This window comes from Anopheles nili, chromosome 3 (assembly GCF_943737925.1).
Source record: "Anopheles nili chromosome 3, idAnoNiliSN_F5_01, whole genome shotgun sequence".
NCBI classification, from domain to species: domain Eukaryota; kingdom Metazoa; phylum Arthropoda; class Insecta; order Diptera; family Culicidae; genus Anopheles; species Anopheles nili.
In genome coordinates, this window is record NC_071292.1 from 44,422,695 (window position 1) to 44,441,150 (window position 18,456).

Consider the following 18,456-nt stretch of genomic DNA (forward strand, 5'->3'; position numbering starts at 1 on the left):
TGATATCGGGTGCCGCTCCGTAGTCGGGCTCTTGGAGCGCTCACCAGCTTTATCTCTTTTTCGCACCGGAATCGTCTCTCCCTTGTTTTGATATCCTTACACAAGGAGCCACGGTACGGAATTGGTGTGCGTACGCTATGTACGAGCGTGTTTGGAGAGAGCTTTGCGTGCGTTTTTCCCCCGCCGAGTGCAGCAGCTTTCTTATCAGCACCCAAACCAAATCTGCTAGACCAGAGGGCTAGGCGTACGGAGAGAGACCGGTGTTTTGCGCCTGAGCGTTGCGAGCTTTTGAAATATTTCCCAATTTCCCCGCCGGATCGGTCGGTCTATGCGTGGAAACCGCTTTCGTAATTCTTATCTACCAAACGGTAACAATAGCCTGATGGTATACGTATGTATATGATAAAAAAAGTCGGCAAGTTTTTTGATTCATTTTTTTTGTCACTACATATAGGCTTTATCTTCGGGTAATATCTAGGGTAATATGTAGTTGAAACTTAGGGATGCTGCACGTTTTCTCAGTATTACTTATTTGTGATTAGATTTTTGAAACAAATCATTTACTTCCACGAGACTTTTGATTTAAAAATTGCGTTTTTACAGTCTGCAAACTATGTGAACCATGTAATTTCAAGGAACAATTATTGCCATTAACAATTAGTATTATTAATTAGGAATAATTATTACAAAACGATCCAAACCAATAGAGCTTTATCAAAGTTAACGCATTTAGTCTATGTAGCCTGCTGATCAGATGATCTCACGTGATTGTTTGACGTGTGTATTTCTCAAATACTACATTTGCAAGAAGAAGAAAACAATCAAAAAAGTCTGTTTAAATTTTCCATCTATTTCCTACACTCGGACATGTGTTACCGTTTAAATTACAATCCATGCATGCAAATCGGTTGGTCAGGTATGAATGATTGGGTTTTTGTTACACCTATTCTGTTCCACTATCTTCATCTGTCGCCGGTATCGTTTGTTTGGGAGTTTCTGGGTTTTTTGCTGCTAGTGTGGCAACGGAACTCTCTCGGGATGGTGTTAATCCGGGCGTTCGTGGTTGGACGTTAGGTGAAGAATTTGTCGATACTGGGGAACTAACGTACGATGACTTTGAAGGACCCACTATATTGTAGGAGCTACTGGACGGAGTGGCAGGACTGGGCACAAAGGTAGAAGATGACGGTATGACCCGATTGCCACCGGTGGTAGCTGATTGGCCTCCAAGTGGCACTACGAGTGGTCCAATTGGTTTTCGTATCCTAATTGTCTGCCGCACATGAGCCCCCCGAATGCCTTGATTGCTAGGGCCATTCGTTTTTAGTCGTGGCCGTCCTGGTCCACGTCTTACTTGTGGTGTCGTGTTGACTGGTGCAGCCAACGGCGTTGCAGGTGACGTCATGGATGATACTGAGGCATTGTTTCCTGAACAAAGACACGTGAGATACATATTATTCACACCACACAGCATGCGCTAGTCTATACATTTTGTTATACAATAAAAATGGTAAATTTTCCATACCTGCTTCGGTTGATAGTTGCTGTTGTGTCCCCAAAGGTCTAGAAGTGCCAGCACCAACCCCTCCTCCTCGCCGGGAGCCTCGAGGTCGCCCTCTTTTACTTGTACCTCTTGCTACGGGGCGCGATTTGCTATCCCGCTCCCGTATACTATCGAATGACATTGATGCCGCTGCGAAGGAGAAGTAAAATTGTGTACTCTGGACTAAACACAAGCTACTGCTGAATATAAAACAGCAGTTAATACATTAGGCATACCTTCATTGCTAGAATCATCTAAAGCATCGTAGGGTTTGTTCGTATTATCGCTAAGATTTGAACGTTCACTTTGCGCCGGACTAGGAGCCGCTGAGTCCCCAAAACTACCCGCATCATCAAACGAACCCAGTTCCGCACCACGCTTTCGATCCCTGCTGCCCGTATCTTTGGCAAATCGATCGCCTGATGCTTGTTTCTGCTTCCGATCCCGATCTTTGGCGCCTTTGGCTGATGAATCTTCCATCAAACGTCGTTCTTCGGTTTTTTGACGATCTGCAAATGAAGTAAAGCATTTGCCATTAAGCTAACCGGTCTAATCGTCAATTATCGAATAGCTTAATTACATTTCAACTCGATTTCCTCATCATCCAGCAGTAACGAAACAACCTCCTTTGGTTTGAGAGTATCAGGTTTGAAATTGTCGCCATTGATGACCATCCGTTGAATCTAGTACAGAAATGAAACAAAATGATGAATCAATAAATATTGAAATACAGTGACCTAGTTAACCTTACTTCGCTTTTTTCACGCGCACGCTGCAATATCCTTTCCTCAATCGTACCCTTGCAAATAAGTCGATAGACGGTAACTTGCTTAGTCTGACCGAGTCGATGAGCCCGATCCATCGCTTGTTGATCGACCGTTGGATTCCAATCGGAATCGTAGAAAATCACCTAAACAGGATGTAATAAATAGCAGGTATTGCATAAATGAAATTGAATGATCATTCACAACTGTTAGCCTGTTTTGAAAGGCAAATTTAAGAGAGAGCACTTTAGCACTTACAGTATCTGCAGCGGTTAAATTAATACCCAATCCTCCGGCACGCGTAGAAAGCAGAAAAACGAAAATATCTGCTCGGTTCTGAAAGTCAGCCACCATATCGCGGCGTTCGGAAATTTTACTCGAACCATCTAACCGCATATATCGATGCTTTCGATGCCACATATATTCCTGGGGCAAAATTAAACCGATGAACATTTAATACAAACACAAACTGGAGCCCAAAGACGACCGCTCAAGCTTACCTCAAGTAGATCAATCATTTTCGTCATCTGCGAATAAATCAGCACGCGGTGCCCTTGTTGTTTGAGCCGTGCTAGCAACGAATCCAGCACAGCCAGTTTACCGGCATCGGATACGAGCGTTTGCTTATCGGGAATGATAATGTTGGACCATCCGTGGGGAGGATAGGACGCATGAACGTGCTCTCTGAGTTGACTTTCGGCGGCAAGTTCCATTTCAACGCAACTCCACTGTCCGGAAAGGTGAGGCAACCGATTGTTGGAGGTTTTCCGCAGCATGGCACCCGTGCATCCGGAGGTGTTGAGCACTTTAGCGTAATGTCGACAGAGAAACTTGGGCATCACAGTAGGTTCATTTGAAAGTACGGTGGGCGGTGTTTGATCATTGGGAACGTGCGGGAGTTCCGGCAGCAATGCGGTTAGTGGTTGACCGGCGGTTTGTTGCTTTCGACTGCGCATTATGCGATGATCTAACGTCTCCGGCATAGCGTGTAACACATGGTCACGGTACGTGTAGATTGGAATGGATGACGATGACGTACTGCTGAAACGCGTAAAAAGTAACTGCCGCATGGTGTTCCATGGGAAATAGCTTGTTGTCCACCGTTCGGCCGATGGTTCTAGTAGAATGTATCGCGGATTCGTCCATCGCTGGTCTGCTGCCGTATCTTTCCATACCCATTGGAAGTGTAGAATAGTCATCCAGTGCGTCCATTCTTTGATCAATTGATACCTACGGAGTGAAACTGTTGCAGTATACAAGCATATAAAGCGTTGTTTACGGGATTGTCTTACGTGAACCAATAAACGTTCCTCCGCGCATATTGTTCCACTTGCTTTGGTGATAAACCTCCCGCTAACCGGGCACAACTGAACGGTGTGCACCAATCATCGTATAGAGTTCCCTTTGGTGGCCTAATTGATGTTGGAAGCGTTGATCCGAGTTTTCCTCGCAGACAAATGGGTTCATCCATCATAATGCGTCTTTGTACTTGAAAAGCTTTGAATATGTAACACCTGTTGTGCAACCAGTGGCGTTTGCTGGGGACAGTATGATCCATGAGTAGCTGCCTTCGATAAATGGGCCGTTCCACCAATTCGTAATTCCACTTTATGCAGAACGGACTGCGAACGTCACGCCGCTCAAACAGCTCCGGATGGTTGCACACCTTGCGGAACTGCATGACGAGGTTCATGAGGCTCGACGTAAAGTTGCGATCAAACGACTGCCCATCACCGGTACCACCAGCTCCAACAGTCGTTAGATGCAGCAGATCTTCTATGCATATTTCCTTCTTCAACGCAACATACAGCAGCTTCTGCCGCGTCGTCAGTGGACAGTACACCATTATTTCAATCTTATCGGAAAGCTCGTTCTCTACGTCCTTTTTGATGCGCCGCAACATAAATGGCTTCAATATCATATGTAGCCGTGAAATTTGTTCTGCAAAGAATTTAATTTATTATTAGAAATTATCAAAATTAAAATTTAAACAACTAAAAAAAACGTATACAAATAATCGTCAAAAGAAATTGGACCTAGAGATCGATCAAACTATACTTACTTTCATCAATACCCGTTTTATTTTCAGCGTGACTCTCAATGTCCTTCGAAAACCACTCGTTAAACTCATCGTGCGAGTCAAACAGCGTTGGCATGATGAAATGTAGCAGCGCCCACAACTCGGCCATACTGTTTTGTATAGGTGTCCCGCTTAGCAGTAATCGATTGCGACAGTTGAAGCCAAGCAGGAGTTTCCACCGCATAGAGTTGGAGCTCTTGATTGCTTGCGCCTCATCCAGTACCATGTACTGCCATTTGATTCGATTGAAGTACTTATAGTCGGCCACAACCAACTGGTAACTGGTGATGACCACGTGAAAGCTAGCATCTTTTGTGTGCAAATGTTTTTGCTCCCAAAACTGGCGTAAAATCTTGCGCTCGTTCGGCGAACCCCAGTACGGTACGACGTTGAACTCGGGCACAAAGCGCTCCATCTCCTGCTGCCAATTATGCAGCGTGGAGGCAGGAGAAATCACTAGAAAAGGCCCCCAAACTCCGTAATGCTCGGCGATGTGGCAGAGAAAAGCGATCGATTGGACTGTTTTACCCAGACCCATCTCGTCGGCCAGAATGCCGCTGATACCTTGATCGTACAAGTTTGCCAACCAAGCTACACCTTTGAGCTGATATCCCTTTAACCGGCCTCGGAACATCGACGGCTGGGGAAGCTCTGCGATTCCGCCGTTCTGTTGGACCGTGGTGACTGTGGTATCATTTGGTTCAGGTTCGTCAAATGAATCAGGTTGCTCCTTCGGCGACGGTGCCTGATCCATGTGGTTCACATCGAACTGATTTGTCCGTGCTCGCTCATGCTGAAACGCTTCGGTGGCATTTTTCTGCGCAAGCTGCTTCATGCGCTCGCAATCGTAATTGTCGATGGCGGCTAGCCGCGGGTTACTTTCCTCATCGAGTTGCGAAAGAATCTTAAGCTGCTCCTCTGCAGATACGTTTCCCAATTTGCGCGACATGAAATGCGCGTAGAGCTCCGTTTGGGTGATGAGAAAGTTGAGCTTCCGTTGCTGCCGCTTGGCTTCTACGATTTCCACATCAATCTTGCGCTGCTCTTCGGCTTCCCGTTCCATGCGGCGTTTCGTTTCACGTTCCACCTTATCGTAGCGCTTCCAGTACACTTGCATCTCACGAGTCAGGCGCTTTGCCCGCCAAACCGTGTCCTTCATGAGCTTTTGAGATTGCATGGCTTTTTGGCGCGCAACGCGCATACAGAAAGCAGCTACACGACGACAATTCGTGATTGTGTCTTTATGATTATTAACCTTTGCTCGCTGAAGCTTTCCAACTTCCTTCTTCGCCATCAGCTGCCACATTTTGCGCCGCCGAATGTTCATCACTTCCGGTGTTTTTATACGCATTTTACGTCCACGCTTGCCGGGACCCATCACCTGACCATCGTGCCCGGTCGTCCCATCGTACGGACCGCCACCATCAGATGAGCCAGCCACCAAGGCTCTTCCACGCTGCAGATGTAGCAACTTTTGGCTTTTCTTGTCTCCAAACATTGGACCCCTGATGGAGGAGCTGCTTCCACCATCGGCAGCGTATCCGCTACTTTCGGCTGCATCGTCGCGCTTTTTCCCATGTTTAAGCCTTTTCCTAACTCCTTTCGTTTTGCCCGTGCCGTGATCGAGCTTACACTTGCGCTTTCCAGCCAGAGATCGACGATGGTCTGGAAATATGTCGCTATCCGACAAAAATCCAGCACTGTAGTATCCATACTGAGAATTCTGCATTGTAAGCGATTTAGAAAAACGTTCGTCAGTTGAAAATTAAGACCATGTATTTGTTGCCGAGCTCGTATGCTTACGTTTGGTGAGTTGTTGTATTTCTCTCGAATCTTTTTCTCCCATAGATGGTCTTTTAACATTTGTTGAATGTAGTCATCTACGTCTGAAATCTCACTTTCTGTTTCCGTTTCCGATAGAAGTAAATTTTTAAGCCACAGTCGCTCACTACCGACGGTGCTAAAATCGAACATTCGCTCTCGATCTGCGGATAAGCAGCAAAACAAGAAAAAAAATAATTAGGTGCCTGATTTTTGGGATCGGGAACGCGGGAAAACGTGTTTACTTACTAGAACGTGCCGCGGTTTGGTGAAAAAATTTACTACCAAACTCCTCCGAATCGTCCGACGAACCGGAGCCTTGTTGTTCGTCATCACTTGACGAAACCGATGGCACGGTAGTGCTTAGGCGTTTGGCTTGCTTGATAAAACTGCCCATATCCAACGCCGACAGCATTCGCTGGGTGTAGAGGGTTCTTCTTGCGTTGTTTCCATGAGCTACACTGTTGTCGCCGCCGGTCGCAGTGGATTCCTTTTGGGCCATGTTTACTTCCTAAACAAACCCGACCCTCACGAGTTAAATAATAGCCGATGTGAATGAATGTCACAAGCACTAACACTGTACGTGCGTATTATCGACCAGTGCGTATATGCGGAAACGAGTCCCGTGCACAAAAAGCGTGCGTTACCGAGAGGGATGTTTTACCGTCATTTTTATGATGCTATGGATTGACGTAAACAAAACGCTGTCAAACGAGATTTTAACCAATTTGGTGAGTACATAGAATCTATATGTTTTAGGTTATGCTATAATACGAAACCATATATCTGAGATTCATGCAGCTTATACATCCAAAGGGATGATGATTACACTCACCAATTGCGATAGTGATTGGATATAAATATGAATATGATTTTTTACAATATTCCTTGGCGACAAGAAAGTATTAGTTGTGTGCACTGAGCACCAGCCCTGCATTGATAACTGTCAAATTGAGTAAAACTGTGGTGAAGATAAAGATCACACAGTGAGTTTACCAAGGGACATAACAGCATTATAGCATACAAAAACAAACAACTTTGATTCCAATTTTTCACTTGACTACCTATTTTTTCATATTACAAAAATGTATTATTCAAAAGACATATCTAATTTGTTCAACTATACAGCATGAGCAAAGTTCAAAAGCATAAATTCAAATTCAATTTCCTGTTTTCTTTGCCTTAAGCTGGTAATGCTTGAACCATACATATATATCTATTTCATATTTGAAATACAATATAAGAGCAGCAACATTTTAACATGAAACAGCAGTGCCACTAATTAGCAACCCATGGGAGATGTTGGCCCGTTTTAGTCTGGATGTCTTTTTTGATTACACGTTTCAATGTTCAAGATTATGTAATTCGTAAACTCATGTGCTACATAAAGACTAGCATTTATTCAATAAAATGAAGCCCGGTCGAATCACGATAGGAATGTTCTACAATTTTCACGTGATTATGTAGATTGTATTTATCCTTCAATTTTTCATATTTGTCAAGGAAAAAGTTGCTTTCAGGACAATCAACCAACTTGACCAGTGATTGTCCCCAGACTTTTTCTGTGCAATTACTCGCCATGATAGCTTCCCGCCCAGCGTATACCATTTTCCTCAATGAAAGAATTGCTTCCTTCAAATGCTCGGTCATTTTTATAGAGTCACCTGAAAGAAAATGTTTTTTTTACTTCTGAATTAGCACCATATGGCATAAGTTGTACCTTTTCCAAGCACTGGAAATTCAATGTAATTGAATGTTTCCTCTTGAGCATTAGTATCGCCGTTAAAATCTAGGCTCATGACAGAAAAAACTAATGTGCTCCGAAACATTTGTTTGTACAGATTAATAATTCTGTCCCGCGGGTCAGGATTTAAATCGCACAGGCTTACTTTGTTCCGGATGAATACAAGTTTCGTTGGAAGCTTAGAGTGCATCTGTGTCATCATTTCCGCCCACATGAGCGATCGCATCAAACGAATGTTGTAGTACTCTTCCTGCACAACCAAGATCACATGGCAGATCCTTACAAGAGTGATCAATTTCCTAAGTTCGTCTTGTTCGTACTGTATAAAATCTCTTCTCGTATGCCCAAATATAGGCTCGGTACAATCAAGAAGAATCAATCGATCGCTGGTGATGTGCATTCTTACTGTTGGGTTAATCGAACATTTTAGATCAGTTAAAATTAATTATGCTCACTAAATTTTAGACGAATAAAGCTTACCTTCGTTTTCTCCTGAAATGTTGACTGCATTGTGTACGGGAAAAATGTTTTCCGTTTTGTCATCAACTTGATCCGAAGAGTATAGATTAAGATTCAGCAGATTTAACACCGTTGATTTGCCAACACCGGGCATTCCAATCGTTCCGACAACTATGTAATCCTGGTTGATTTCATGGAGGAAATCCAATGTACGATAGTTAATAGCATTGTGGTTTTTTAGCAGCACAAAGGATCCATTCATTTGAGTAAAGCTGTACGGGTCCGGAGGAGTTGATGTTGGAATTGGCCGCGAAGCAGCCGCATACCTCACATCTGCACCTTTAGACGTAGCAACGTTTTGGGGTGTTGTACTAGCTAAAATAGTAGGCGTTCGTCTCGAAGCAATTGTTGAGAAGCCAGCTACTGCTTCATCAATTGGTCGTGATTTGAGTAAAATTTTAGGCTGCTGTTTTCCACTCATTTTTCAACGATGAATGGGGGTATCTCGTGGATGTAGATAACCCTTTAATAATTTTCTTCTTGTTTATGTGAAGCGGGATGTAGCCTCCTATATTTTAACACCCCTTGGGGCCACTTCTAGTATACTCCTGGATTAACCACTTTTTTGTGGGCTCGACTATCTGGAGGAATATATACCTTTCAGTAGATTGTGTTCGGTTAATTTTGTTCTGGTTTGTTTTTGTTGACATTGTGCTTTGAAGTTTCTCTTTCAACTAGTTTGCGTCTATACTCACTTTTTCATTGCTGCAGTTTTTGCTGATATTAATAGATATTTTCTGCAGCAAAAAAATGTATGAGTCATCGTCACTGGAACATTGCATTTTTCGGATTCTCCATTTGTTTCTATTTTTAGGACGCTCAACCAGCATCTGGATCGGTCATATCTAGTTCATTGTTCATGCATTTTATTTTCTTAGCCGCCATTTTTATTCCTTCATAGCAAGGATTAGGTTCGTAGTCAGTTTGAAATCTGTGTAAAATTTTCCTCAGGTGTACGATTTTTCTTCATACCAGATTTTTGTTTGTTCTATTATGGTCACTTTTAGGTGATAGAAGGCATCTTTCGTTCGTATTTTATTGTCCATGATGGATGTCGCTAGGGTTAATTCATTTCTAATTCTAATTTTCTAATAATAAGTTTTAACTGATCTGTTCTCTCGTTGCTTTTTGATTGTTTCTTTTTGTTTAATTTTTTTGATTATGTTATTTTATGATTTCTTTCTTATCTTGTGTTGTTTTTTCCACTTGTGTTCTTTGTATGTCTACACATGCTATTGCTTTTATTGTTTCTTTACTGGCTAGGAATTCGGCTCTAACATCGAGTGGAGTTTCTGCAGTTATCTTTATCAGAGTGTTTATTGAAATCGTTTACGTGCATCCTGATAATTTTATCAAGGATGTGTTTATTATAGTTTTCATGGATTTTAGTAGTCGACGTTTCTAATTTAAGAAGATCCTTGTTTGAGTATGCTTCTAATTAGGGCCCTATAGGTAGTGAGAGTTTTCGTAGAATTTATACTGTTTTGTGTTGCGCATTTTCTTTGTTATTTGTATTCTTTTGCGAACTTTGTTTTTACACTATCATTTTTAATGTATTTTGCGTGTCGGTTGGAGCACGATTTTTCATTTTCTGATTACAACTAATGCCGAAGTGTAACGGCTGCATACAGAACCTGCACATTTTTACATGCTTCCTTCGTATGTCGCTAGCGCTTTTTCACCTTTGATCATAACGTAGGACGGGATCTCCTTCGTTATAATCATAGTCACATACCAGTATCCGTCGGTATTTAAAATTCCCGGTATGTCACTCTCTACCGCTCCTTCCTCAATACTTATAATTTCTCCATGATCTTTAATAACTTCCCTTATATGGTACTCCTTAACGTCCCTTGATAGGTCATGGAGTTTTATAATGGTGATCCGGTTGTCCATTGTAACTTGCTTACTGTTGGAAATAAGCGCGTTTGAATTGTTATTACGCACTTAAAACAGCCAAAGTAGAATATTAGGATAACATACGATTTTCACCATTGGTTTCTTACCTTCGAAAGCAGGACAAAGTCACGGAAATGGTTTTAAGTTATGCTTTTAGATGCTTGAAAAAAAACTCAAGAGTAACTTTGAAATGATCAAATTGCAACCCTTCTGCTATCTGCACCTTTGCGAACTAACATTCGCCCTTAAGCATGCACTGACGGCGTATAAGAACCGTCATTTTCAAATAGTGTTGCTGTCACATGCTTGTTACCGTTAGGCTCCATTCAATTTTAAATTTAGTTTAACTTGGAAGTAAGCTAATGATATTGATGTGTCATTATTGTTCGGTACTGAATTGTGCTGTTAAATGTAATAAAATATACTATGTATTTCAATTTGGCTACTATCGAAAACTTGTATTAGTTAAAGCCGGAAGCAAGGCGGAATAGTCTTAAGACATCCTCCAATGATTTACGAACGGTTAATTATATAATACCGCATTGGCATGTATAATGTGCATGAAATTGCAGAACGTTTTGGGGTGTTGTTGTACTAGCTAAAATAGTAGGCGTTCGTCTCGAAGCAATTGTTGAGAAGCCAGCTACTGCTTCATCAATTGGTCGTGATTTGAGTAAAATTTTAGGCTGCTGTTTTCCACTCATTTTTCAACGATGAATGGGGGTATCTTGTGGATGTAGATAACCCTTTAATAATTTTCTTCTTGTTTATGTGAAGCGGGATGTAGCCTCCTATATTTTAACACCCCTTGGGGCCACTTCTAGTATACTCCTGGATTAACCACTTTTTTGTGGGCTCGACTATCTGGAGGAATATATACCTTTCAGTAGATTGTGTTCGGTTAATTTTGTTCTGGTTTGTTTTTGTTGACATTGTGCTTTGAAGTTTCTCTTTCAACTAGTTTGCGTCTATACTCACTTTTTCATTGCTGCAGTTTTTGCTGATATTAATAGATATTTTCTGCAGCAAAAAAATGTATGAGTCATCGTCACTGGAACATTGCATTTTTCGGATTCTCCATTTGTTTCTATTTTCAGGACGCTCAACCAGCATCTGGATCGGTCATATCTAGTTCATTGTTCATGCATTTTATTTTCTTAGCCGCCATTTTTATTCCTTCATAGCAAGGATTAGGTTCGTAGTCAGTTTGAAATCTGTGTAAAATTTTCCTCAGGTGTACGATTTTTCTTCATACCAGATTTTTGTGTGTTCTATTATGGTCACTTTTAGGTGATAGAAGGCATCTTTCGTTCGTATTTTATTGTCCATGATGGATGTCGCTAGGGTTAATTCATTTCTAATTCTAATTTTCTAATAATAAGTTCTAATTGATCTGTTCTCTCGTTGCTTTTTGATTGTTTCTTTTTGTTTTTTTTGTTTAATTTTTTTGATTATGTTATTTTATGATTTCTTCCTTATCTTGTGTTGTTTTTTCCACTTGTGTTCTTTGTATGTCTACACATGCTATTGCTTTTATTGTTTCTTTACTGGCTAGGAATTCGGCTCTAACATCGAGTGGAGTTTCTGCAGTTATCTTTATCAGAGTGTTTATTGAAATCGCTTACGTGCATCCTGATAATTTTATCAAGGATGTGTTTATTATAGTTTTCATGGATTTTAGTAGTCGACGTTTCTAATTTAAGAAGATCCTTGTTTGAGTATGCTTCTTATTAGGGCCCTATAGGTTGTGAGAGTTTTTCGTAGAATTTATACTGTTTTGTGTTGCGCATTTTCTTTGTTATTTGTATTCTTTTGCGAACTTTGTTTTTACACTATCATTTTTAATGTATTTTGCGTGTCGGTTGGAGCACGATTTTTCATTTTCTGATTACAACTAATGCCGAAGTGTAACGGCTGCATACAGAACCTGCACATTTTTACATGCTTCCTTCGTATGTCGCTAGCGCTTTTTCACCTTTGATCATAACGTAGGACGGTATCTCCTTTGTTATGATCATAGTCACATACCAGTATCCGTCGGTATTTAAAATTCCCGGTATGTCACTCTCTACCGCTCCTTCCTCAATACTTATAATTTCTCCATGATCTTTAATAACTTCCCTTATATGGTACTCCTTAACGTCCCTTGATAGGTCATGGAGTTTTATAATGGTGATCCGGTTGTCCATTGTAACTTGCTTACTGTTGGAAATAAGCGCGTTTGAATTGTTATTACGCACTTAAAACAGCCAAAGTAGAATATTAGGATAACATACGATTTTCACCATTGGTTTCTTACCTTCGAAAGCAGGACAAAGTCACGGAAATGGTTTTAAGTTATGCTTTTAGATGCTTGAAAAAAAAACTCAAGAGTAACTTTGAAATGATCAAATTGCAACCCTTCTGCTATCTGCACCTTTGCGAACTAACATTCGCCCTTAAGCATGCACTGACGGCGTATAAGAACCGTCATTTTCAAATAGTGTTGCTGTCACATGCTTGTTACCGTTAGGCTCCATTCAATTTTAAATTTAGTTTAACTTTGAAGTAAGCTAATGATGTTAATATTTCATTATTGTTCGGTACTGAATTGTGCTGTTAAATGTAATAAAATATACTATGTATTTCAATCTGACTACTATCGAAAACTTGTATTAGTTAAAGCCGGAAGCAAGGCGGAATAGTCTTAAGACATCCTCCAATGATTTACGAACGGTTAATTATATAATACCGCAATGGCATGTATAATGTGCATAAAATTGCAGAACGACGTAACATAATCAAAGTATATGTAGCTTCTAAATGGTCATGATCAAGCATACATGATCTGGATTTTAAAACGATTTGCTTGTTGTTTACATATTGAACCAGAACCTATTGCAAGAACCATGAACGTGACTAAAAAAAATGAAAAAAAATGGTCGTCAATTCGTCCAGCATTCGTAGAAGATGAGCTCTTGAAAGATGCTTGACGAAATGAACATGCAATCGTTGACGCTCGCCACAATATGTGCGAATGGTTTGCAATCCTGTACCTGATATTTCACGACACGTGTTTTGTGATCAAACATAAATTTACCTAAATTATATTGCACCTGAAAAAAGGGGATAAGCGTCTTATGCAAAGCTTTGAAGCGAAGATAAAAGTTGGTTTATGAATTGTGGCTCATGAAGAGCCTGGCGTTAGGTTTTCATCTGATGATGTTTGCTCATTAATTCGTAGAGTCCTCAGCGGAATGACCCGGGGGAAATGAATGATGAAATACAGACTGAACAGGACAGTTCACTGAGCTGCAGATCGTCAACCGACGCAGGATCGTAGTTCCTGGTCAGCAAAGTGAAAGTAAAACGCGATCGTATTATTTTATGTGGAAGATCCTTTATTATTTTATAATAAAAATGGATAATAAGTCTATAATGTTTCTCTCGTAGAAAAAATCCAACATTCTATATTGCATACTGACTGACACAATGATCCAATGACACAAACGTATATGTGTGTACTTGTGAGTGTATGTGAGTGTAATGGTATGTGTTTCAAAGTCGGCTAGCTAATCGCAAGTTTTTCCATTGTTTTTCATCTCCCCTTTCCGTTTTGTAACCCTTCAACCTCCATCATGCGCTTAATCATGTGCCTTTTTGAGATTGGCCACTTTCGGGTGCTGTTAATATTTTAGTTTTCTCGATTGTTAATCATGCGAGAGCAACTTGTTACATAGGTTTGTGTGTTTGTTTGTTTTTTTTTTGTTTTGCGTTTTTACTTAGAAGCAGTGTTTTTCGTTCAACATTCATCCATTGCGCTGCTCTGCCTCGGTTTTGTGTTTTCACCTCAGCCCGGCGGGCAACTAGCACGCACATGTTTTTATGTTTGATTTGGTGTACAAAAGCTAAGTAAAATTGAGAAAAAAAATAATTCCAAAACCCACTGAAACACGGTCAAGCATCTATGCGCCTACATGTTTGCCATCATTCAGCCAAACTACGCTCAACTCGCGGAATTGTCGTTGGTTATCGTTAATCATTATCAAATTGCGATTTCGCTAATGTACACGTATTGGCACTCACTATCGCACGTACCGGTTGTTGCTCCGAGTGAACGTTGCTTTGCGAATATGTTATCGTTATTAGTATTATCATAGTTATTATCGTTAAAAAGTAAAACCAAACGGTCACCATCGACTTTCACCAACGGTAGATAACAATCCATGAGGCTGAGGGGAGCTGGGGACGGGGATGGAGGGGGGAGGAGTTTTGTCTATGAATTTCCGCCTGCGTTGCTCTGCTATGCAATTTTGCGTTAAATACGGCGTGCTCATGAGGAGCAATTCCGCCGAGACGATCACCGGACATTAAAAAAAAAAAACAACACCTTAACGTACTATTGCTACCAAATGGAGGCAATTTCACATTATAAACCTATTCAACATGCGCGCGTTATCCTGTCGCATTATCGCTGGGGCGCGGAAAACACGCGTATGGTTTGGGGGGGGGGGGGGTTTGGAATTTCCTCAAGTTTTACTTGGAATCTGCACGAGTGCCCTTTTGGCACACATTGAATGGTGGTGGCGTTAGTTTTTCCTTCCTTCCGGTTGTTGCCGGATCCTTTATTGGCTTCCGGTTGTTGCCTGTTGGTGCTCTTTTGCCCCATCTTGAGAGTGATCTTTAGGGTGTCCTTTGAATATTGCGAAAAAAAAAATCAAACAAAATGGATCGCATGAAATGTTCTATTTTGTTGCTTCCACCAATTTAAACTGTACGTCAGATGAGGATCACGTTCTAAAATGTTGGTTATACGAGCGTACGCTGCGTAATGGCTTCTCTAAGCATCCTTTTTTTTACCGTTCATACTCCTTTCCATTATCGTGCACACACGCTTTTAAAAACACTATCCAGTGGTGGGTTTGCATGAGCAAAAGTGTACGAATTTCAGCAAACACACCTTCACAACACAAACACACACCAGTGCAACGTGTTTTCGGTTTGTTTGCCGTTTTCTTTTTTTCATCCCCCAATTGCTCCCACTTTGCGTTTGCGTGTGCTAAACTTACAGCCCAAAACATCAACTTTAGTAGTACATTTGGATGCTTATTCATGTGTGTGTTTGTGTCTGTGCGCACGTGCGTGTGTGAGCCGAATGTGGCCGTAGTATATATCGCTTTTGCTCCTGCCGATTTTGCTGATCACATATATTCCGGGTTGTAACAAACTGTAACTGTAACTCCCAGCTGCGAAGGATACGTAAAATAAAGTTAAACAGTGTGCTTCCTTCCCTCACATTCTCATTGACTATTCGCTTTCACTGGGAAGCCCCACAGGTCCCACAGGACCAACCAGGGACTCCCCGGTGGTGCTGCCTTTTCGACGGAGCTAAACATACATTATATGCGCTATGCTATCCATTTTGCACAGGGAGAGTTTTTGTATGGTGATAAGAAAGGTGTGTACTCAACACAGATCTTGCAGATTTTTTTTTCCATTTATATGGTGCATCTTTTATCACGTGCGTGTCTATGTGAATCGTGATGGGTCACCGTGTTGCCTTATTAATGAAAATGTATTATTTCACTCACCCACCGGTGCTCTACCATTTCGCCAGCTAAACCTGCATGTTTGGCAAGGGATGCTGTAAATTTGTTCTACTATTCAATCACCAAGCAATAACCTTCTCCTAACAGCGTTTTCTGAAGGGTGTGTCCGGTTTCGATGGAGTGGCATTGAGAGCTGAACCGAGCGAAAGGTTTAACATTAACACACACGAAAGAAAAAAACACCTCCTGTGTGCGATTAGGCGACTTAGTATCTGCAGGCTGAGTTGGGAGTTGGCTGCTTTGTTTGCTAGTTGACTCTGAGTCTGATGCATCCGTTCGTTACATTAAATACCATTTCGGCGTTAGTGTCTCTGAGGTTTGTTAGCACTAGGGTTCAAGTGCGGGAGGAATGTATAGTGGTTAGTTTTCGCTCTTGCCCTCGGTTTTTGTGCAAACATGAAAACGCGACATAAACGTACAACATTGTGCCAGTATTGCAGCATTTAGGTGTACCGCTTTTTGCTCGGTAAATTTTGAACGTATGCCCTACACGTACAAACGTGACCGGTTTGTATTTTATCCTTTCGGGGGAGGGGAGAGTATGATAGCGCGTAGTATGATTTGATAGATGTATGCAATATTTCTTCTTTTTTTTTGCTATCTGTTCTAACATTAGACAAACACCGGAAAAATGGAAAACCCTAAACGAAACCGGCGGTTGCGAAAAAGATGCACGTGCTAAATGTAGCTATCGTAAATTCAACAACACTGGGCAATATAAATAAGCTACAATTTAAAAAAAAAAAAAAGCAAAACAAGCTCTTATACAATGTTGAAGTAAACCGTGTTAATATTTGACTAGAACGAAGGGGGTTTATAAAATTCACGCTCGTAAATGAGTGAATAACATCGCTAGAAACGGTTTTAAACAACTACATCCGTCTATGACCTAGTACTGGGCGTGCTTTAGGGGAAGGGAATTAAATAATAGCAAGCCATCTTTGGTGTACGAGTCGATGAACTAGAGCGTCTTGCTCTTGCCTATTGTTAGTTCTACAGATTGTGAACTACCGGTGGACTTCACCTGTAGCTGATCGACTGCTGAGTAGTTTATCGCAATGGAAAATGCATCGTAGCATCGTTAAAAAGAAACATGAAAAAAATACCGCTCGAGTCCTTCCACTGAAAACAACAGTGTGATGAGGATTCTTTTGCCGGAATGCAACGGTTATAGTTGAGGGTATGCGTGTGTGTGTGTAGATATTTAGCGAGGATAAACTATGGAATCTTGTGTAGCCCCCTAACATATCATCCCACCGGAAGTGCGTTCCTTCTGAGGGATTTCGCGAAAAACGAGGAAGCGCAGGGACGTGCTCTTTACAGTATGTCCGTTTCGTAGACTTTGTTGGTGGTTTTGGTTAGGTGCGGCGGTAAGGATCCCGTGTTTCCGTTCGTCCCGATCGGTCCATCCATTGCGGTTGAACCACCTGCCGAGCTGTCGCTGCCATCCTGATGATCGACGTTGTTCATCGTGGCCGGTAAGGAATCGAATTGTGCCACGATTTCCCCACCGCAGAGGTTCTTCATCGAACCACTCACGGTCATGTTGTAGCCCATCTTCACCGGTAGATTGGACTCACTGCCCGTCTTCTTGATGTCGTGATTCATCGTACCCGGTGCAAGGGGTACCGTGTTCTTGCTCATCTGCTGCAATCGCTGGTATTGTTCCTGAAGTTGGCGCTGCTTCTTCAGAAGTTCCTGATGACGCAGTTCGAGCGCTAGCTGACGCTGGGAGTTGTCCGAGCACACGGATTCGCTGCCAGAATCGGTTCCCTCGGATGTGCGCTGTTGTTGCTCGCAATCGGACAACGTTACTGCCGGTTGTTGGCCACGGTGGTGCTGCTGGGGCACGTGAGGACTCGTTGGACTGGCCAGAGGACTACGGGAGCTGGTGCGCGGTGGAGGCGGTGGAGGCACTCGCTTGTTGTTCACCTTCGAAAGGAGCTCGGCGTTGCGTTCCGGGACTGGCGGTTTTCCGGTGGTCGGACGGGTTGGCTGAGGCGGGCTCGTATCCGTATCCGAACCGCTCGGATATGAATGGAGCCGCCTTAGCCCGACGTTCGAGGAAACGGGCTCGGAAGGGTAAAGCTGTGACTGAGACATCTTTGTAGTGATGCTGTTTTGCAGCGTCTGGGAGCTATCGTCTGACGTCGAATCATCCGGACGGTGCTGCAAAAAAAATGCCATGAAACCATCATTGATTGCAGGATCTTCGTAAGTCTGAGTAACAAACGGAACGAAAGGACACCCTAGAAAGGATCAAGTACGTAACGAAAAGTTCCCCTGGAGGATAGTCGAAAATAAACAACCAACTAAACCAACATCCCAAAACAACCACTGGAAACAAAATGTGTACAATTTTGGAAACGTTATACAACAAAAAAACAAGATAGAAACTATGAAGAGAAACAACACAAAAGAGGTGTAAAATATGGACAACAGTACAACAGTTACCTCGTTAACACCGTTCGGTGGCTTTGCAAATGTTTGCAGTTCAT

At 42.0% G+C, this 18,456-nt stretch overlaps 2 protein-coding genes across 2 annotated transcripts; both read right to left on the minus strand.

Annotated features, from left to right (window-relative positions):
- Positions 1 to 868: 868 nt before the first annotated feature.
- LOC128724401 (chromatin-remodeling ATPase INO80) lies at positions 869 to 6,710 on the minus strand. The gene is made up of 12 exons (XM_053818126.1): positions 6,458 to 6,710; positions 6,191 to 6,372; positions 5,891 to 6,110; positions 4,370 to 5,833; positions 3,600 to 4,248; positions 2,808 to 3,537; positions 2,566 to 2,733; positions 2,295 to 2,453; positions 2,124 to 2,226; positions 1,780 to 2,052; positions 1,526 to 1,693; positions 869 to 1,428 (listed from the first exon to the last, which is right to left on the minus strand). Exons 1-12 carry the CDS (start codon positions 6,708 to 6,710, stop codon positions 944 to 946), a joined length of 4,854 nt encoding a protein of 1,617 aa, XP_053674101.1. The 3' UTR covers positions 869 to 943.
- Positions 6,711 to 7,606: 896 nt separating this feature from the next.
- LOC128723565 (protein SMG9-like) lies at positions 7,607 to 8,892 on the minus strand. Its single transcript, XM_053817320.1, has 3 exons — positions 8,433 to 8,892; positions 7,929 to 8,357; positions 7,607 to 7,872 (listed from the first exon to the last, which is right to left on the minus strand). Exons 1-3 carry the CDS (start codon positions 8,890 to 8,892, stop codon positions 7,607 to 7,609), a joined length of 1,155 nt encoding a protein of 384 aa, XP_053673295.1.
- Between the last annotated feature and the right edge of the window lie 9,564 nt (positions 8,893 to 18,456).

Coding starts and splice junctions, on each gene's coding strand:
- LOC128724401 (XM_053818126.1), bottom strand. CDS start 6,710: ATGGCCCAAAAGGAATCCACTGCGACCGGCGGCGACAACAGTGTAGCT. Junction 6,373..6,457: donor CCAAACCGCGGCACGTTCTA/GTAAGTAAACAC, acceptor GCTTATCCGCAG/ATCGAGAGCGAATGTTCGAT. Junction 2,734..2,807: donor AAATGATTGATCTACTTGAG/GTAAGCTTGAGC, acceptor ATTTTGCCCCAG/GAATATATGTGGCATCGAAA.
- LOC128723565 (XM_053817320.1), bottom strand. CDS start 8,892: ATGAGTGGAAAACAGCAGCCTAAAATTTTACTCAAATCACGACCAATT. Junction 8,358..8,432: donor CATTTCAGGAGAAAACGAAG/GTAAGCTTTATT, acceptor TTAACCCAACAG/TAAGAATGCACATCACCAGC. Junction 7,873..7,928: donor ATTTCCAGTGCTTGGAAAAG/GTACAACTTATG, acceptor ATTTTCTTTCAG/GTGACTCTATAAAAATGACC.